The sequence below is a fragment of the Mytilus edulis genome, chromosome 5, assembly GCF_963676685.1.
Source record: "Mytilus edulis chromosome 5, xbMytEdul2.2, whole genome shotgun sequence".
Taxonomy (NCBI): Eukaryota; Metazoa; Mollusca; class Bivalvia; order Mytilida; family Mytilidae; genus Mytilus; species Mytilus edulis.
This window is the reverse complement of record NC_092348.1, coordinates 40,020,217-40,039,619: the sequence shown is the minus strand read 5'-3', so window position 1 is coordinate 40,039,619 and position 19,403 is coordinate 40,020,217. Positions and strand designations below refer to the sequence as shown.

Genomic DNA, 19,403 nt, shown 5'->3' with positions numbered 1-19,403 from the left:
GCATAATGTGACACTTTTAGGTTAAATGTTTTACAAAATAAAGGGAAACTTATTTCTGAACTTTATTCTGAATACTGTCTTTAAAAGTTACAGACACACACTCTTCTAAATGATCCAGAATTGGATGGTGAAAGATTTTTGTTAATGAACTACCATTTTTAAAAATAATACTTCCTCGAAACCATTGATATTGTTTTTATTTCAGAACGTTTCTAGGGAGTCTATTGGGAAAGATAAAAAAAAGAAAACACCTAAAAAGTCTTCGATGAAAAGTGGACATATTACAAGTAAGGGTTTACAAGTTTCTGTAGCCATAACTTAATAATTTATATTCTCACAAATTTAAATCTGTGTATGAATATGGACCATAATTTGGTATTCAGCCTTTGGTTTTTTTTGTGTATCCTTTTTTTTATAAGTTCTAAAACTTTTAACTTTTATTCTGTGGGTTGTGTTGGTGTTAGAATAGTATTAATGGAACAATTGAGTTTTTCAAGAAAAAATTAATACATTTTGATTCACCGTTTACGTGACAGGAAACCAATCTTTATTTTCTTTATTTTCTTTATTTTGCACAATATATTTCAAAAAACATAAATGATCACCATTACTGGTGTTACTTGCTTCATGTTAATATTTAAAATCTATTTTCAATGTGAAATTAAAGGGTTTTTTTAAACGCGACAGGAAACCACAAGAAACCGAAAGCATTTTTTTAGTTTTATTTTATTGCAAAATCTGCTTAAAATAATCTGAACAGTATACTTAAAATCCATCTTAAATGTAACAGTATTATAAAACTCCTAAATATGTGCTTGTTTTGAAAACAATTAGTACAATTTATTCAGAAATTTCCATATTTTCTTTATTGATACAGGATACCATAATTGTTTTATCTTGATGTTTTAGCCAAAAAAATGTATTTGTATTTTGGTTTTGAAATTCCAGTTATATACAATTTATTCCAAATCATTGGCAATGTAAAATTCTTTAAATCCAGTAAAGAAATTTTTTTAACTTGGAATTTAAATCTTTACAATAGGCACCATGTGATATTTGTGACCTGTACACCATCTACATGGTTTCCACATTTTAACCTACTTTAGTGAGCTAAAATCAATAAAGTACTTCCTTTCAAGTCATGCATGATAAAAGTTTACTTCTAATTTGACAAGTTTATTGCATTTCTGAAAAGTGTTTGCAGAACATGATTAAAAAAAAATAATTTTAAATTGTGACAAAGATACCAACTTTGTACATTCCAAGTGTAATGGTATATTAACATGTATTTTTTATTAAATTATCTTTATTCACCTAAAATATCCAGTAGTATTTACTGCTGAAGCAAAATCAATTCAACGAGCATTGGCACAATGATAAGCAGGGCTCACGCTACCAGGCGACTTGGGCGAAGAAGTCGCCTTTCCGACCGTCACTTCGCTTTCCCCGACCCCCAAAAGCGAAAACAAGTCGCCCTGTTCTTGACGATAGTCGCTTTCAGTCGCTTCCGTCATCGGACATTTTCAATTTTTACCAAGTTGATGAAACATCAATTTTTTTATTGATAATTAAAGAAATTCAGACATATACGATTCATTATCTTTAGAAAAGAGGTTGAAGCATTGTCTTCGTAGTGTGTAGCAGGTTATTTGATAAAAATACAACTTTTTATCACTTCGTGCATTTTCTGCAAGTTCCGGTGCTTGTTACTGGAAAACGTACATCAACCTCAAATATGGCGGCAACATAAGTTTGTTACTTCATTTAAACGTGATAAAAGTTGCCTCCAGTAAATTTTTAATCCATTTATTGCATTAAAAACGTCATGTTCCTTTCCAAATAACTTGTCAAACATCGTTTATTTTTGTAAATTTTCTTGCATTCGTCCGCCATTGACCGATTTCTAAACTCCGGATCTGAACCGGACCAGCTATGACCGAAATCCGTACTTTTACAATAATTACTACGGACGCACGGATGGAACAGCTGACAGAAGAATATTGATCCCAAAGGGGGAAATTACGCATTCCACACGCATTAAGAGACTTTTTGTAACATCTAATTGATTGGTGTATATAATTCCCTATATTTTTTATGGATTGTTTCAAACTATTGATTAAAGTTGCTTAACTCTGAGACTATTATACTAATATCAATATATTCTGGCCCAGCTTAATAACTTTTATATTTTTTTTATGAGAAACACTGAATGTCATACACAATATAATTTTTAATTAAATTGTTATTGATATATTATAATTTCTTTACATTTTTTAAAATATTTTTTTTTTTGTTAGTGCTAGATATTTAGTTGGTAGTTTCTCACAAGAACCTTAGTAAAACTTAAACAACTTTTAATTTCAAATGTTACTTTAATTGTAATTTTTTTACTCAGATATGAATTGAACAATATAAAAAGAACATTATTTACATATGGCCCTTTATACTATTGTAAAATCCAAACATTGTATCGCACCGCGCGAATGAGCACTTCTCTTTCAAATCTCACCACTTCTCCCTATCAGTTTCAAAAAGAGAAGTCACTTCTCCCTATAATTCTGAAGTAGTGTGAGCCCTGATAAGAAACGTAACGTCGATTGAATTTTCCAAGGACCCTTTTTCATCGTTATCCGGAAACAAAGTGTGTTATATCAATTTTGTCAAGTCATTGGGCATTTATTTTCACTCAAAATCGTATATAACATTATGCACATAGGAAAAATAATAGACCCCAGGCGTGATCTCTTTGAAAATTGTATTTTCCTTTTTTAAACAATATGAAACAAGTCTACAGAATATGCTTGCTAACATCCCGTTGGAAACAAAATCAATGTATAGACCTAGTATTTCATATATCTGGCCGTAAGCGCATGATCACATGTTAGTCACATGTTTCATGTATGACCGGAAATTATTAGAACTTAACGCCAAAAACAATTTTAATAAAAAAAGGAAATATCTGGACTTCTGTTTCTTGTGAAATGTAACGCCTAACGATTACGTCATTTTCTAACTTAATTATAACTAAGAACAAAACTAGAATGTAAATCATCTCTGATTTACCTGTTTGAACATCTCGCGAGAGTTCATATTTGCATATTGTTGTAAAGAATTCTTTTACAACAAAGCAGATTACACCATCTAAAATTTGCGTTACGAAATCGGAAACCAAAGTGACGCTGGTGTTCTTACACCTGCTACAGAAATACTTATAGTTCTTGGCATTTTCTTCTGACTATTCTTATTGGTCGATGTTCTTTATTATTTGAAAGCAAAAGTTACGATTTTGCAGGCGACGATTATCTTTAAATTTACCAGCATTACACACTTCGGAAGCGAAAATAACGCTAAGAAACGACACAGAAAAGCGGCCAGATAATCTGAAACATTTGTTTATTTCAAATTCTCTCTAGGGGAGCACCTTTATTTTAATAGAAATAATAGCATTTGATTGTGGAGCAACAACTTCTCTCACCAAAATACAATATTTTATCACTTTTCTATCGTTATTGGAAACTGTCCCAATACCAAATTATGGTCCATATACGGAATTGACAGATATAAAGAGTGGGTCAAAATGAAAATATTTTATAAATTTCATATGATACAATCCAGTGTTCTCCCAATGGCCTATTAGCATTATGGTAATGAGATGCTATCTGAATTGGTTTTCTTAAAGTTTATGTTATGAATGTGAGGCTATAATTTTAGAAACAAGATGGTATTTTAAATTTCTCTTTTGCATAATTGACCACTGAATCACTGTAAACAAACACGAGAATGTTGGTACATGGCTTTGTTCAAAAAAAATCTCAGCAACCTTTAAGGGGCCTCTGTGGATGAGTGGTGTAGGAAGTTCAACTTTCAAATCATTAGCCTGTCAACACTGGGGTGGTCATTTGACCTGCCAAGTTAAAGTCATATTCAATCCTTTGAAATACCTTTGAAAACAAAAAGTATTATTATTGACTATTTAAAAAAAAATGTGGTTATAAGGAATAATGGAAGAGACTTAATTTGATACCTGGACATGAATGTTATGACAAATCAAACTTTGTCTTTCCTTGACCATAAACATAATTTTTCCTTTGAGATTTAAGATGGGTGAAGGGGGTTGATAATGAAAGAATAGCTGTAAAAATAAATTGAAAAAGACAAAAAAAAAAAACTTTAATTTTAGCATACACATGTCCATGTTGTATGATCGGTTGTAATTGTCCAAGGAACAGAGGTATAGTTAGATTGATGTGTTTTAGTGATGGATTTTATATCAAATATATACACATAGACTCATATTCACATTGTTATTAAAATGAATTAGTTTTCAAAAGTGGTGGCCTATTTTTTTACCTTTGATGTGATTGCACCAATTTATCAACACCTTGCTGTGGGTTGTTTCACCTGGTATACTTTTATCACAAAACTGGTTTTCCCCTGTTATTATTGGAAAAGGATTTTGTTATAAATTTATAAACTACAAGTGTCCTATTGATGTATTGATAGAAAACAATACTGAATCAATGTTAAGAGGGGGAAAGTATTAGCTTTCTTGACAAATTAACTTATCTTTATCCAAACATGCTGAAAAGTTACCTCAAATCTTGCTGTGCAAAACATTAAAATTGAAATGGAAGGCAAAAAAACAAAAATGTATAAAACACATAAAATTAAGGTTTTACTCACAAAAAATACATGGAACATCTGGAAGACTAGAAATATCGACTCTGTGGGTGTTGCAATTTTATTCAGTGAAATTTAAGAAATTCTATAATAGACTTTATACCCAGATCGTTGATTTGTGTACAGTTAAATTGATCAATCCTAATGTGAAGTTGGAGAAAAAAAGTAAACTATTGATTTTACAAGGCCAATATGCATCTGAGGTAAAAATATTTGAAATGAATTTTACTGTTTTTGTAGTGCCAAGTCCTGGTGGTCCAACAGCAGTAAGAACAACCAGCTTTACATTGATAACAACACTGCCTATCTCAATGAAATCCTTAGACAAGACAAGTTTTACCCTAGAAAGAGTAAGTTAATAATTATTGAATATTGCACTTTCTATTAATTTAATTCTCAAGTGAATTGTTGTAATATAAGGCCAATGCTGATTGTTTCTGAATTATTTATTTATTAAGATACATTAATTCTGTTATTATTTAGTCCTTTAACTTACTAACTGTTAGTTATAAATTCATAAACTATTCAAATTTTCAAATTTTCAAAGATAAAAGCTGCTCATTAATCACACATTGCATAATGGTAGGTAGTCTGTTTCAGTCTGTTTACTATATACTGGAATTTAATGGACAATAAACATTAACTTTATTTCATGTCAATTCTTATTGTCCAATCGAATCCCAGCAAATATAAAACAGATTTAAGCTACACCAACCTATTGTTGGCAAACAGCCAAGCAAACATAGCAAGCAAGTCGATCAAGTTTTGTTTTACATGCTTTTATAGAAGAGCTGTAAAATCTCTGCTAAATTTTCCTTTTAGAATATAAACATTTTTTAAGGTATGAATTTTACTTTATTTCAGATTTCCTACTTATCTCCCTTACATGGAACTATTTACATGAGACTGAAATGTTTGATGGAACAAAATGTGGAAGAACGAGGATTTTTGGTAAGCTTATTTCTTTGTGGACTATTAATGAATAACAACTCATCAGCATTATGGCTGCTCTAGTTGTATGGGTTCATTGAATTTTTACAAACCTTTCAGTTTTATATTTGACTTGTATGGATACTGGATATTAGAAAAATGCCATCAAACCATTCAATATATAATGTTCTGAATTCCCAAAATTGAAAATGGTCAAAGCAAATAAAAAAGTTATGTAGTACCAAAAAAAAATAGAGTGAACATTTAAAAAAAAAAACATCATTTTAACACAGAAATTACAGAAACTCTTTTCTGTTATTAAAGTATGGAAATAAACTCTGGAAATAATGTTAATGTCAACCAAGGCTTCCAAAAAATATTTGAGCCAGCCGGACATTTCATATCTGATCCCGATTTTAATCCCTTAAGACTTAGTCACAAAAGGCAATTATGGTAATCAGATGGCCATTCCAATGATTGACATGACATAAAAAAAAACTTAAAAACGATCTTAAACTTTACTTTAATATGATATGAATTTGATGTTAGGATGTTACTGTTAAATTGACAGTGCATCATTCAAAGTGTGCACACCAGCGTGCTCATATCTGCCGTGGACTTTTTATTTCTGCAAAATGACATTGTCAAAAACTTTACTTTCGTTTTCAACCGGAAGTTGACTTGACAATGGTAAAACATGGACCATAAACGGATACGTAAAATCCGTGTACGTTTTACAAAGCACGACTGAGAGAAGAAGCTCTTTCCACGTTATTTCTTCAACAAAATACTTGATTTGAACGTTAGATACAGGTCTCATTGATAATTTTAGCATTTTTAAAGAAATGTAGGATGCATTACTTAATTTCCCACCTGTGCACATGCGCACACGTGTTCTAGTTCATACGATGTAGTTCTGACGATATTTTTTTTTAAAACCTTTTTTAATTTTTCATCAAATCATATTAATATACTAATTTCTAATAATTTTAATCTTTTGGACTAAATCAATTAGATAAAAACCTCTGAAATGTAAGAAAATAATTGTGAATAAACCAATCAATTTATACGATGTCCGGTACTGAACATAGTTCACCTGTCACCTGAACAGGTAGATTTCAGCTGTCCAACTACTAATTAGCCTTGATTAAATTTAGAAAGTATTGAAGTAGGTGTTGTTTTGATAGTAATTAATCATCTTGTCACATTTATGACCGGAAATGTGTAGATGTTAAAGGCAAAAGGTTGGGTCAAAAAGATCGTGAATTATGTAAAAATGACCGAAAAAACCTTGAATACTAAAAAGTAGATGACCGTTTCATGCTTTGCCCAGCCGGACTTTTACCGGACATTATACAAATGACCGGAATATATGACTGTTTTGGAAGCCCTGATGTCAACCCTAATTTACATCTTTTTAGCATGTTAATCTAGCTCAGAGTAGGCATATATTCATTTATTATTTTGAATGGTTACAAAACAAGACCATTGTGTTTAAAAATATTGCAAACTAAACCTACACATAGTTTACAGACTTGCATGTCAGACAGATGTAATACCTTAAAATGTCTTCTCAATTATTTTTTTAGACAATGTTTGAGGATGTAAGTGGTCTTGGAGCATGGCACAGAAGATGGTGTGTGCTGACTGGTAACAAGTTGTGTTTCTGGAAATACCCTGATGATGAACAGAAAAAGGTATAAATGGAAATAGATTTTGATACACTATGGCATGCTCTATTAAAGTTGTCTTTATAGAAGATCTGCTACTTTGGATTTTTTTATTTTTCGAGGACAAAGGCAAACTTGTAAGTTGGTGATATTTAATTTTGTGGTTTTGCCGAGGTCTGCATACAAACCTATAGAAAATTATTCATTTGTTGATCATTTTATTTCATGGTTTACCTGTACCCACGAAATCCTCAAAAAATGGTATCCAACGACTAATAATGAATTCACTGTATTTAAACCAAATTATCAACAACAACAAAACACAAAAAGAACTACTGATACTGTTATACTCATGAAAATATACAGCATCTAATATTAATGTTAAATAAAATGTTTCTTTTGTATTGTTACAGGATCCTATTGGATATTTTGACTTGAAGAGGTGTATTACAGAAAAAGTAGGCTTGATACCAAGAGACATCTGTGCTAGACCTAATACCTTTGAACTGGTTACCGTGCGACAGCCTAGGAGAGGGGAACCAGACACTTTGATTTCAAAAACGTACAATACCATGACAACCACAAGGTAATAGTAATGTAATGAAGTTAAAGAACAAAAATGTATTTATAATAACAAATAAAAGATAATGATTTTCCAAGCATATGCAAATGTGATAGCAAATTGCATTGCAATAATACCAGAAAAATTAGTGCATTACATTCATCAAAGACTAATGATAATACAATAAGCCAGGCTCTGAAAGATTCAGAATAGGTTAGATGGAAGACTCAGCCTGTTTGGTTTAGTACAAATCAGCATATTCTTACCTCACTTTATAATAACATCTTATATATATAAGCTGCTGAATTGTAAGCAGCCATTGGTCCATTAATAAATAAATCTTGATTTTTTTTTTTAGACACATGCTTTCTGCTGACACAAAAGAAGAAAGGATAAATTGGTGCAATAAAATAAACAGAGCATTAGCCAACATAAGGACATGGCATTCTGATGCTATGAGGCCAATCAGATTACCTACTAAAGACACTTGAGCCAATGATCAAACAGGATATAGACTAAAACGAAGGGACACAGTTCCCTAGATGAGTGCCAAAAGGTCTAGCGAGACCAGCAAGACTTAGACTTCAGTAGAAATACTTGTGATATATTTTATATATTTATGTATGGTGGATATAATTATATAGATAATGCCTATGTAGTCTGCTACATGCTTAGTATACGGTTAGCTAGGATATAAATACTTTCTGTTAATATATGGGCTGGTCCCTTACATTGAGGGTCATACACACATTAATTTCAGTCGTGAATTTAAAGGCATCGATATTATTATGAATCTCATTAAAATTTTCTTCATTCCAAGTGTAAATGTAAATGAACTTAAATAGTGGGCCTCACTTTATTAATTCTCCTTTTGCACATACAAACATTTATTGTGAAATTCTGAAGATTTCCAAACCAGAATATAACAAATCTTGCACTTCTACTTACAACATTTCTTAACAGTTTTCTATAATCAAGGATTTATACGTTTTTTTATTTTTGTTTTTATTAGCACTAATCATGGGAAAATTAGTAATAGTTTTATTTCATTGTACAAAAAAATCTGTTTTTACTATTTTATAACTTATGACGCACTGTATTTGTATAACCATGTTAACTATATATTTGTTTCTTTGTTACTCTTGTGTTTCTTATCTTATTTATCCTTTTCTTCATCTTATTCACATCTTTTGTCAGTTTATGATATTATACATGCACCTAGAACATGGGTGTCCAAACCCTACACTGTATAAAAACTTTAGATCTAGTAGTTTGCACTTAGAAGAGGATAAGATAATCAGATGTTAGTCAATCCAATTCTTATTTAGTCCGTTATATTGCAAAAGATCTGATATTTTACTACTAGTTTCTGGCAGTTCTCTCAAATATTAGCTCTAGTAACATTTGACAGAGTTTAAATTTGAAAATGAAATTTTGTATTTGCCTTGATGAGAGAAGAAATTATGAATTTATTATATTGATATATGATATGGTGTGTAATGTGTTTTTTGACCTGCAGGAATTTTTAAACAAATAAAACATCTAGAAGTCATCTTGTGTATTTATTTGAATAAACTTGAAATGCAACAAATATTGACTGACATTAATATCAACTGAAATGTATTTATTTACTGTAAATTAAGAAATTATTGTGATGTTTTTATTATTGCGAAAATGCCACAGGGTTATCATCACAATAATTTAAACCCGCATTTTGATTTTTTTTAAATATGAATTCAACATGATTTTTCTCATATTACACATAGATTAAAATTGCACTTCAGGGTAAAATGACAAAATCCCAATAATTTCTGAATTAACAGTAAATGTTTTGGAGTATAGTGTGACATACATTTTTCTTAATAGGCCAGCTGAAGCCTTGACTACCTGTGGGATTTTCTTAGCTGTGACGAAGACCCATTGTAGGCCTACAGCTGTTTTCTGCTCTTTGGTCAGCTTGTTGTCTCTGTGACTCATTTCCCATTTCTATTCTCAATTTTATTATTATAAATTTGAAATTTTTGCAATGTTTTTTTTTTATTGCAAAAAATTACAACTATATAGGATTGGCAGAAATAGAATTTGTTTTTAAATTTTGAAAGCTATTGGTATGCATTTCCTGAAATCCCAATTATTAATCTAATTTAACAATCACAAAAAATAGTGCTTGCAAAGATTTCTGAATTTACAGTAGCTTGTACACCAAAGTGGTATCTTTGAAGAGATTTATGTTTTTATTAAAAAATTCAACAGATTATAGGTCACAAGGTGTGTAAATAATTCTCTGGATAAAATTGTGTACATTATCAATATGTAGGAAGATTTTTGTCGAGGCTGCGACTTTTGTTGCAGAAAGCTCAACATAGGGATAGTGATCCAGCGGCCGTGTGAGCTAACTTCTTAAAAGCTTTATATTTTAGAAGGTGGAAGGCCTGGATACTTCATACTTTGTATATGGATGTTTCTGTCAGTCACATGTCCAATGGCCTTGACCTCATTTTCATGGTTCAGTGACTACTTAGGAAAAAAAGTTAAGATTTTTGTAATGTTAAATTCTCTCTCATTATAACTAATAGGATAAATATATTTGGTATGTGTGTACCTTGCAAGGTCCTCATGCCTGTCAGACAGTTTTCACTTGAGCTCGACCTCATTTCATGGATCAGCGAACCAGGTTGAGTTTTGGTGGTCAAGTCCATATTTCAGATACAATAAGCAATAGGTCTAGTATATTCTGTGTATGGAAGGACTGTAAGGTGTACTGTATGCAATAGGCAGACTTGGGGTCAATTACATTGGAATGTAATTAATTAAATTACACATTACATTGCAAAAATGATCAATTACACTAATTACACATTACACAGTTTTTGAAATGTAATTAATTAAATTACAATTACTTTACTAAAGTAATTAATTAAATTACATATTACATTTCATCATGATACTTTTTTAACAATCTTTTACATGTATATATAATGCATGTGTAAAATATTCATGTAAGCATAGCGTTGCATTTGATAATCATTTAATTTAGTTATTTTGATGTTTTGTCATTTAGTCTGAATCTGTCTGGTCTGAAAATAGCAATTGTAAATAATCTTTCGACAGAAGCTAATGTGCTAGATATTGCTTGATCAGAACATGGAAGTTTTATGATTAGAAGATCATCATATTGATAGGAAAGGGAATGTGTTCCTATTTACAAAAGGCATTTTGATATCTCAGATATGAACTCATTTGAATTAAACATAATATGAATAAAGAAATTATAAATGAATTAGAAATATTTCTTTATTTTACTTAAAAAATATTAAAAAGTGTGCTTGTCACAATATTGAAAATAATTTTTAGTACAAACAATGTATATAATGTCTAAATATAAGCAATATTTTGCTAATTAGATAAAATATATGTAATAGTGGCATTGCCTCTGGACATTTTAATCTGATTAATTGCTGTTTGTTTTTACAGCTGTTAATTTTTAATTCTATAATCCTTTTGTGTATACTAATTTGACAAAATGATTGTATGCAGCGATTTTAAATTCTAAAACTGTCTAAGAAAGATGTTTTACAGTGACACATTTTTGTGTTTTGTTTTGTTTAACAAGCTGATTAATTAATTATCAATCTATTTAGTTAAAAGATCTTTCTTAAAAACTGAACAACACTAATATATGATTCTCAAATTTTGTAAATTATAAGACTATTAAAAAAAATCTGTAGGTCAAATAAATGATAAAAACTTCAGAATAAATTACAGACTTCATAAATTAAAAAAGCATGTGATATCAATATTTGAAAAATACATGTACATATAATTTTACAATTTGTATAATTAAACACAAATCTTTAACACCATAAAAGTACATGTAATTGAAATGTAATTCAAAAGTAATTGAGCATTACATGCTTTTTTCAATGTAATTAATTAAATTACCATTACATGTAATTGAAAAAATGCTCAATTACACATTACATGCAATTATATGGAAAATTGTAATGCATTACACTTAATTACCATTACATTTTTAGCTCACCTGGCCCGAAGGGCCAAGTGAGCTTTTCCCATCACTTTGCGTCCGGCGTCGGCGTCGTCCGTGATCGTTAACTTTTACAAAAATCTTTTCTTCTGAAACTACTGGGCCAAATTAAACAAAAACTTGGCCACAATCATCATTGGGGTATCTAGTTTTAAAAATGTGTGGCGTGACCTGGCCAACCAACCAAGATGGCTGCCATGGCTAAAATTAGAACATAGGGGTAAAATGCAGTTTTAGGCTTATAACTCAAAAACCAAAGCATTTAGAGCAAATCTGACATAGCTAAAATTGTTTATCAGGTCAAGATCTATCTGCCCTGCAATTTTCAGATGAATCGGACAACCTGTTGTTGGGTTGCTGCCCCTGAATTGGTAATTTTAAGGAAATTTTGCTGTTTTTGGTTATTATTTGGAATATTATTATAGATAGAGATAAACTGTAAACAGCATTAATGTTCAACAAAGTAAGATTTACAAATAAGTCAACATGACCGAAATGGTCAGTTGACCCCTTTAGGAGTTATTGCCCTTTATAGTCAATTTTGAACCATTTTTCATAAATCTTAGTTATCTTTTACAAAAATCTTCTCCTCTGAAACTACTGGGCCAAATTAAACCAAACTTGGCCACAATCACAATTGAGGTATCTAGTTTAAAAAATATGTGGCATGACCCGGCCAACCAACCAAGATGGCCGCCACAGCTAAAAATAGAACATAGGGGTAAAATTCAGTTTTTGGCTTATAACTCAAAAACCAAAGCATTTAGAGCAAATCTGACATGAAGTAAAATTGATTATCAGGTCAAGATCTATCTGCCCTGAAATTTACAGATGAATCTGACAACCTGTTGTTGGGTTGCTGCCCCTGAATTGGTAATTTTAAGGAAATTTTGCTGTTTTTGGATATTATCTTGAATATTATTATAGATAGAGATAAACTGTAAACAGCAATAATGTTCAGCAAAGTAAGATTTACAAATAAGTGAACATGACTGAAATGGTCAGTTGACCCCTTTAGGAGTTATTGCCCTTGATAGACAATTTTTAACCATTTTTCTTAAATCTTAGTAATCTATTACAAAAATCTTCTCCTCTGAAACCACTGGGCCAAATTAAACCAAACTTGGCCACAATCATCATTGGTGTATCTAGTTTAAAAAATGTGTGGCGTGACCTGGCCAACCAACCAAGATGGCCACCACAGCTAAAAATAAAACAGGGGCAAAATTCAGTTTTTGGCTTATAACTCAAAAACCAAAGCATTTAGAGCAAATCTGACATGCAGTAAAATTGATTATCAGGTCAAGATCTATCTGCCCTGAAATTTTCAGATGAATCGGACAACCTGTTGGGTTGCTGACCCTGAATTGGTAATTTTAAGGAAATTTTGCTGTTTTTGGTTATTATCTTGAATATTATTATAGATAGAAATAAACTGTAAACAGCAATAATATTCAGCAAAGTAAGATTTACAAATAAGTCAACATGACTGAAATGGTCAGTTGACCCCTTTCGGAGTTATTGCCCTTTATAGTCAATTTTGAACCATTTTTCGTAAATCTTAGTTATCTTTTACAAAAATCTTCTCTGAAACTACTGGGCCAAGTTCATTATAGATAGAGATAATTGTAAGCAGCAAGAATGTTCATTAAAGTAAGATTTACAAACACATCACCATCACCAAAACACAATTTTGTCATGAATCCATCTGCGTCCTTTGTTTAATATTCACACAGACCAAGGTGAGCGACACAGGCTCTTTAGAGCCTTTAGTTAATTACCCCATCCCTGGCAATAGGTGTACTATATTTGGTGTATGGAATGATATTAAGGTGTACATGTCTAGCTGGCAGGTGTCATCTGACCTTGACCTCATTTTCATGGTTCAGTGGTCAAAGTTAAGTTTTTGAGTTTTGATCTTTTATTCTAATACTAATATGCAATAGGTCAACAATATTTGGTGTATGGAAATAATTTATGATCTATATGTCAGTCGTGCAGGTTTTATTTGATCTTGACCTCATTTTCATGGTTCATTGGTCAATGTTTAGTTTTGTTGGTTAATATTAAGTTTATGTGACAGTTGTAATAAAGCTTTATATTTAGGACTATCAACATAATATCACTGATTAGTAAAGAAGGCGAGACATTTCAGCGTGTACACTCATGTTTACTTTGTATTCATGGTAGCGAGTTTAGAGATCAGATGGCATTTTTTGTGCAACTTGTCGGAAAAGAAAGAAAAAAACGTAGATAATGAACATGCCTGCTACGAGACATAAAAGTATATTGCTATTTTAATTTCAACCTTTGCATTATCAAAATAACAAATAGACAAGACATAGCTCAGTGTCAGATTATTTTAGAAAGGATATATCTTTAAAAATATTCAGTACTAAATTATAATCCTGGTACCTTTGATAACTATTAACAGTATTAAAAAGAAATTTGCTTTGAAAATGTTTGAATAACAAGTTTTTGGTTCCAGCAAGGGATCAGTTACTGTCTTGAGTTAAATTCATGATACTGTTGTAATTAGCTCTTGTCCTTGGCCCTTTGTAGATACTATCGTTAAACAATGGTCCAAAATGCTGAATTATAAGGAATTCAGGATTTTTATAAAAAAGCTAAATCTTAGTTTCAGAAAATCCCGGGTCCAAATAATGATATCAATTTATATAATGAGGGGTTTTGTCGTACCTACAACGAAAGTTACAGTATGCAAGACATAAGTATAACAATCCATCACTAACAGCATAAATCATGTTTAAAGCTTTATATTCCAGAAGGTAGAAGACCCAGATACTTGATCATAGCTTGTGTGTAGATACCTTATGTTTATACAAGTCATCGTCTGTCATATGTCCATTGTCCTTTACCTCATTTTCATGGTTCAGTGGCTGCATAAAAAAGTTTTTTTGTTGTTGTGAATAACTTGCTTCTGTGTGAAAGGATAACTATATTTGGTATATGGATTCCTTGCTATGTTTACATATCCGTTAGGAAGGTTTCTCCTGACCCTGACCGTATTCCATTAATCAGTGTTCAAGGTTAAAGGTATGTGGTGAAGTCCGTATCTCATAATATAAGCAATAGGTCAACGATATTTGATGTATGGAACAATTTTGAGGGTAACATGTCTGTCTGGCAGGGTTCATTGGTCAATGACAAGTTTTCATAATTTTTCAGATTCATATACTACAAACAGCAGGTCAACTATATTTTGTGTATGCAATTATTGTAAGGTGTACATATCTGTCTGGCAGGGTTTATATGGCTATGACTCCAGTTTCATGGTTCATTGGTCAATGTTAAGAAATGTTTTTTTGATCTGTTTGTCAGGAACTTTTTAAATATGACCACAATATTTCGAGTATATTGATCGACACGTGTACCTGTTTGTCTGACATGGTCCATCTGACAGTGACCTCATTTTCATAGAACAGTGGTAATCTTAAGCTCAAGTGTTATGCATTACATTATGGCAAGCCGTTCTCGTCAAAACTATGTTTAAACCATTTTTCGAAAAATTTACACACTGAGAATTACAACAAAGCACACTGAGATTTAAAAACTTCAAAACGCACACTGAGAATTGAAAATTACACACTGAGAATTGAAAATTACACACTGAGAATTAAAAATTACACACTGAGATTTCATAAAGACGCACTGAGATTACAAAAATGAAAAACGCACACTGAGAATTGAAAATTACTAACTGAGATTTCAAAAAGACACACTGAGAATAAATAAACTGAAAACACACACTGAGAATTTGAAATTACACACTGAGAATTTAAAATTACACACTGAGATTTGTGCGCACTTTTTATGCGCACATATCTAATTAGCATACTTAATCTGAATCTATTACAAGCTTAGAACTACAAGGGGACATAACTCGTTAGTCCTTCGATTTGGTTCCAAATTATTAATAAAAAACCTTTAAAAATACAAGAACAAGAAAAATACCCACTTACTCTTATTACAAAATATAACCAAATAATGAAAAACTTTATTAAAATTATAAGTAAAACATTGGAACAATCTGCAAAAGAATGCAGTGAAATTTTTACTCAAGTGTCTATTATAGCATATAAACGTAACAAAAATATAAAAGATTAACTAGCGAAATCAGGGAAACAGTTGGAAGACTTTTGAAAAGGGACACATGTTTAATTACTGGTAGTAATGATATGAATTATAGGAAACAAACTTATGAATATGAGCGATGTTAAGTATTGAAATTTATTACGAATGTTGGTTGAAGGAATCGCATTTCATTATAATGACAAGAGTTCTTGAGATCAAGATATTAATCTGTTGAATTATTCATCTCATGAATATTCATTAGTTATTTGCATATTAATCTCAGTGTGTATTTTTGAAATCTCAGTGTGTAATTAACAATTCTCAGTGTGTGTTTTTCAATTTATTTCATCTCAGTGTGTCTTTTTAAAATCTCAGTGTGTAATTATGAATTCTCAGTGTGTGTTTTTTATTTTTTTAAATCTCAGTGTGTAATTTCGATTTCTCAGTGTGTTATTTTAGGGTTTTAAATCTCAGTGTGTATTTTTTTCGAAAAAAGGGTTTAAACATAGTTTTGACGAGAACGGCTTGCCATATTACATGTACTTGTAATAAGACCTTTATACTAAAGAATATTAACATAAATTCAATGATTAGTAAATCAGGCAAGACACTTAAGCGTCAGCACTAGTTATTTTTGTTAAACCCATATCAATGTGAAACGAAAACAACGCAAAAATTACTAAATTTACATCAACTATAAATTAGATTAGATTGTGGTCAAACTATTCCCAAAAAAAAGACATAAAGTTTATATAAGCTGAATAAAATAATCTTTAGAAGAAACAAGTTTTGGTATAGTGACCTATTCCCTCTTAAATGTAAATTACTGTGGATTCATTATTATTCGTTGGATACCAATTTTCGTGGGTTTCGTGGGTACATGTGAACCACAAATTCAAATGTTCAACGAATATCATATTTTTAATAGGCTTTGTATACAGAGATTGGCAAAACCACGAAATCAAATATTCACGAATATGGATATGTTCAGCAATCCAGAAAATTAATACCCACGAAAATAAATGAATCTACAGTATTAAACTATTGTCTCTCCTGGGATAAAAGTTACACAAGAGTGCATACGTTGAAATGTCTCGCCTTCTTTTCTCACCATTGATATTATGTTAATAATCGTAGTATAAAGCTTTACGTCAACTAATATTAACATTATCCAAGAAAATGAAGTAAAGATCATATTAACCAAGCTAGAAATACATACTCGCTTTGCTGAAGTATTGCAACGAAATACACCAAACTCATTTCTAGTAAATTTAAAGACACATCAGCACTATATATTGTGACCCATTGCTTATAGTTTCTAAGAAACAGACTTAACCAAGAAAACTAAACATTGACACTGAAAATGAGGTCAAGGTCTGATGAACTGGCAGGCAGACATGAACAGCTAACTAATTACAATCATTCCATAGAACAAATATAGTTGACCCATTGCTTATTGTTTAAGAAAAACATGCAAAAACTTAACACGGATCAATGAAGGTCAAGGTCAAATTAAACCTGTGAGAATGACTGTACATGATAAAATATTTCCAAACACCAAATATAGTTGACATATTGCATATTGTATTAGTGAAAAAAAACCAACTCAAAAACCTATAGCTAACCTTGACCACTGAACCATGATAATACGGTCATGGTCAGATAACACCTGCCAGTTGGACATGTACACCTTACAATCATTCCATACACCAAATATAGTATACCTATTGCAATAGTATAAGAAAAACGGATTAAAACACAAAAACTGAACTATAACCACTGAACCATGAAAATGAGGTCAAGGTCAGATGAAACCTGTCAGTTGGAAATGTACACCTTACAATCCTTCCATTCACCAAGTATACTAGACCTATTGCTTATAGTATATGAGATATGGACTTAACCACACCAAAACTTAACCTTGTTTACTGAAACATAAAACTAGGTCGTCGAGGTCAAGTGCAAACTGTTTGACGGTCATGAGGACCTTGCAAGGCACACACATACCAAATATAGTTATCCTATTACTAGTACTCATAATAAGTGAGAAATTAACATTACAAAACATCTCAACTCTTTTTCAAGTACTATAGTAGTCACTGAACCATGAACATGAGGTCAAGGACAATGGATATTGGACAGACAAAAACTACGTAACATAAGGCATCTATATATAAAGTATAAAGCATTCAGGTCGTCCACCTTTTAAAATATAAAGCTTTGAATAAGTTAATTAACGCCGCCACCGGATCACTATCCCTATGTCGAGCTACTAGTATCTGCGACAAATGTCACAGGCTCGACAAGAATGCAATCAAGCAGAAGCACTGATGAATAAAATATCTGCATATTTCAGACGGTAGTAGACCTGAATGCTTCACATCTTAAATTCAGATACCTTATGTAACAAGTATCTTCTGTCGTATTTCCATAATTTTTTACCAAATTTTCATGGTTCTTGAATTGCTTAAATAAAATTTAAGAGTTATTTTTGTCAAGTGAATTACTCACTTATTATGAGAAATAGAATAACAATGTATGGTAAATGGGATCCTTGTAAATGACAGTCCAACACTGTTAAATCTGATCACGACGTCGTTTAATTGGCCAATGATCCAGGTCAAGTTATCATAAAGGGGGGGGGGGGGGGGGGTTAACGACCTTGCTTGTCTCAACTGAAAAACAGACTGAACTGGAAAAAACTGAAGATCACTTAACATTGACATGAAAAGGGGCGTCAGATGAAACCTCCGAGACATATATACATGTACACATTTCAATCATTTCATTCACCAAATACTGCTTATCTATAGCTTTATACAAAATTTGAGAAATAGACTAAATGAAACATGGACATGAGGTCAAGGTCAGATAATACCTGCCAAACCCAACAAGCATAATATGCACTAAATATAGATGACCTGTTGGTTATAGTATATATTAAGTAACAGACAACCAGGAAAACTCAAAATTGATGAATGAACTTTAAAATTAAGTCAATGTCAGATTACACCTGCCAGACAGACATGTTCACCTTTAAACCATTCCATGAAACAACTGTAGTTGACATTTTGCTTGCTGCTAGCATTGTATCTAAGAAACAGACTTATCCAGTATAACTAAACATTTAACAATAGAACATGAAAATGAGTTCAATGTCAGATTAAACCATCTGGACAGCCATGTACACCTTAGTCGTTTGATAAACCAAATGCAGTTGATATATTGCTTATAGTTTTTTAAAAACGGATCAATACACAAACACTAAACATTGGCCAAGGAACGTTGAACATCAGTTCATGGTATAAAGACGAAATCTGCCAGTCTGATATGTACAACTTACTTTCATTTCCTACACCAGATATAGTTGACCTACTGCTTATAATTTCCTACAAAAAAAAAAACCCCTAATCCACGGCCG

General features: G+C 31.4%; 1 protein-coding gene across 2 annotated transcripts in view; it reads left to right on the top strand.

Annotated features, from left to right (window-relative positions):
* LOC139523660 (anillin-like) overlaps nucleotides 1–9,394 on the top strand; it is a 34,181-nt gene extending 24,787 nt beyond the window's left edge. For both annotated transcript variants that reach the window (XM_071317847.1, XM_071317846.1), the window contains exons 13-18: nucleotides 206–287; nucleotides 4,921–5,030; nucleotides 5,545–5,631; nucleotides 7,200–7,307; nucleotides 7,694–7,866; nucleotides 8,201–9,394. In XM_071317847.1, coding sequence (XP_071173948.1) covers nucleotides 206–287; nucleotides 4,921–5,030; nucleotides 5,545–5,631; nucleotides 7,200–7,307; nucleotides 7,694–7,866; nucleotides 8,201–8,333 — 693 coding nt within the window. In that variant the 3' untranslated portion in view covers nucleotides 8,334–9,394. The remainder of the gene's footprint in view (nucleotides 1–205; nucleotides 288–4,920; nucleotides 5,031–5,544; nucleotides 5,632–7,199; nucleotides 7,308–7,693; nucleotides 7,867–8,200) is intronic.
* Nucleotides 9,395–19,403: the final 10,009 nt, after the last annotated feature.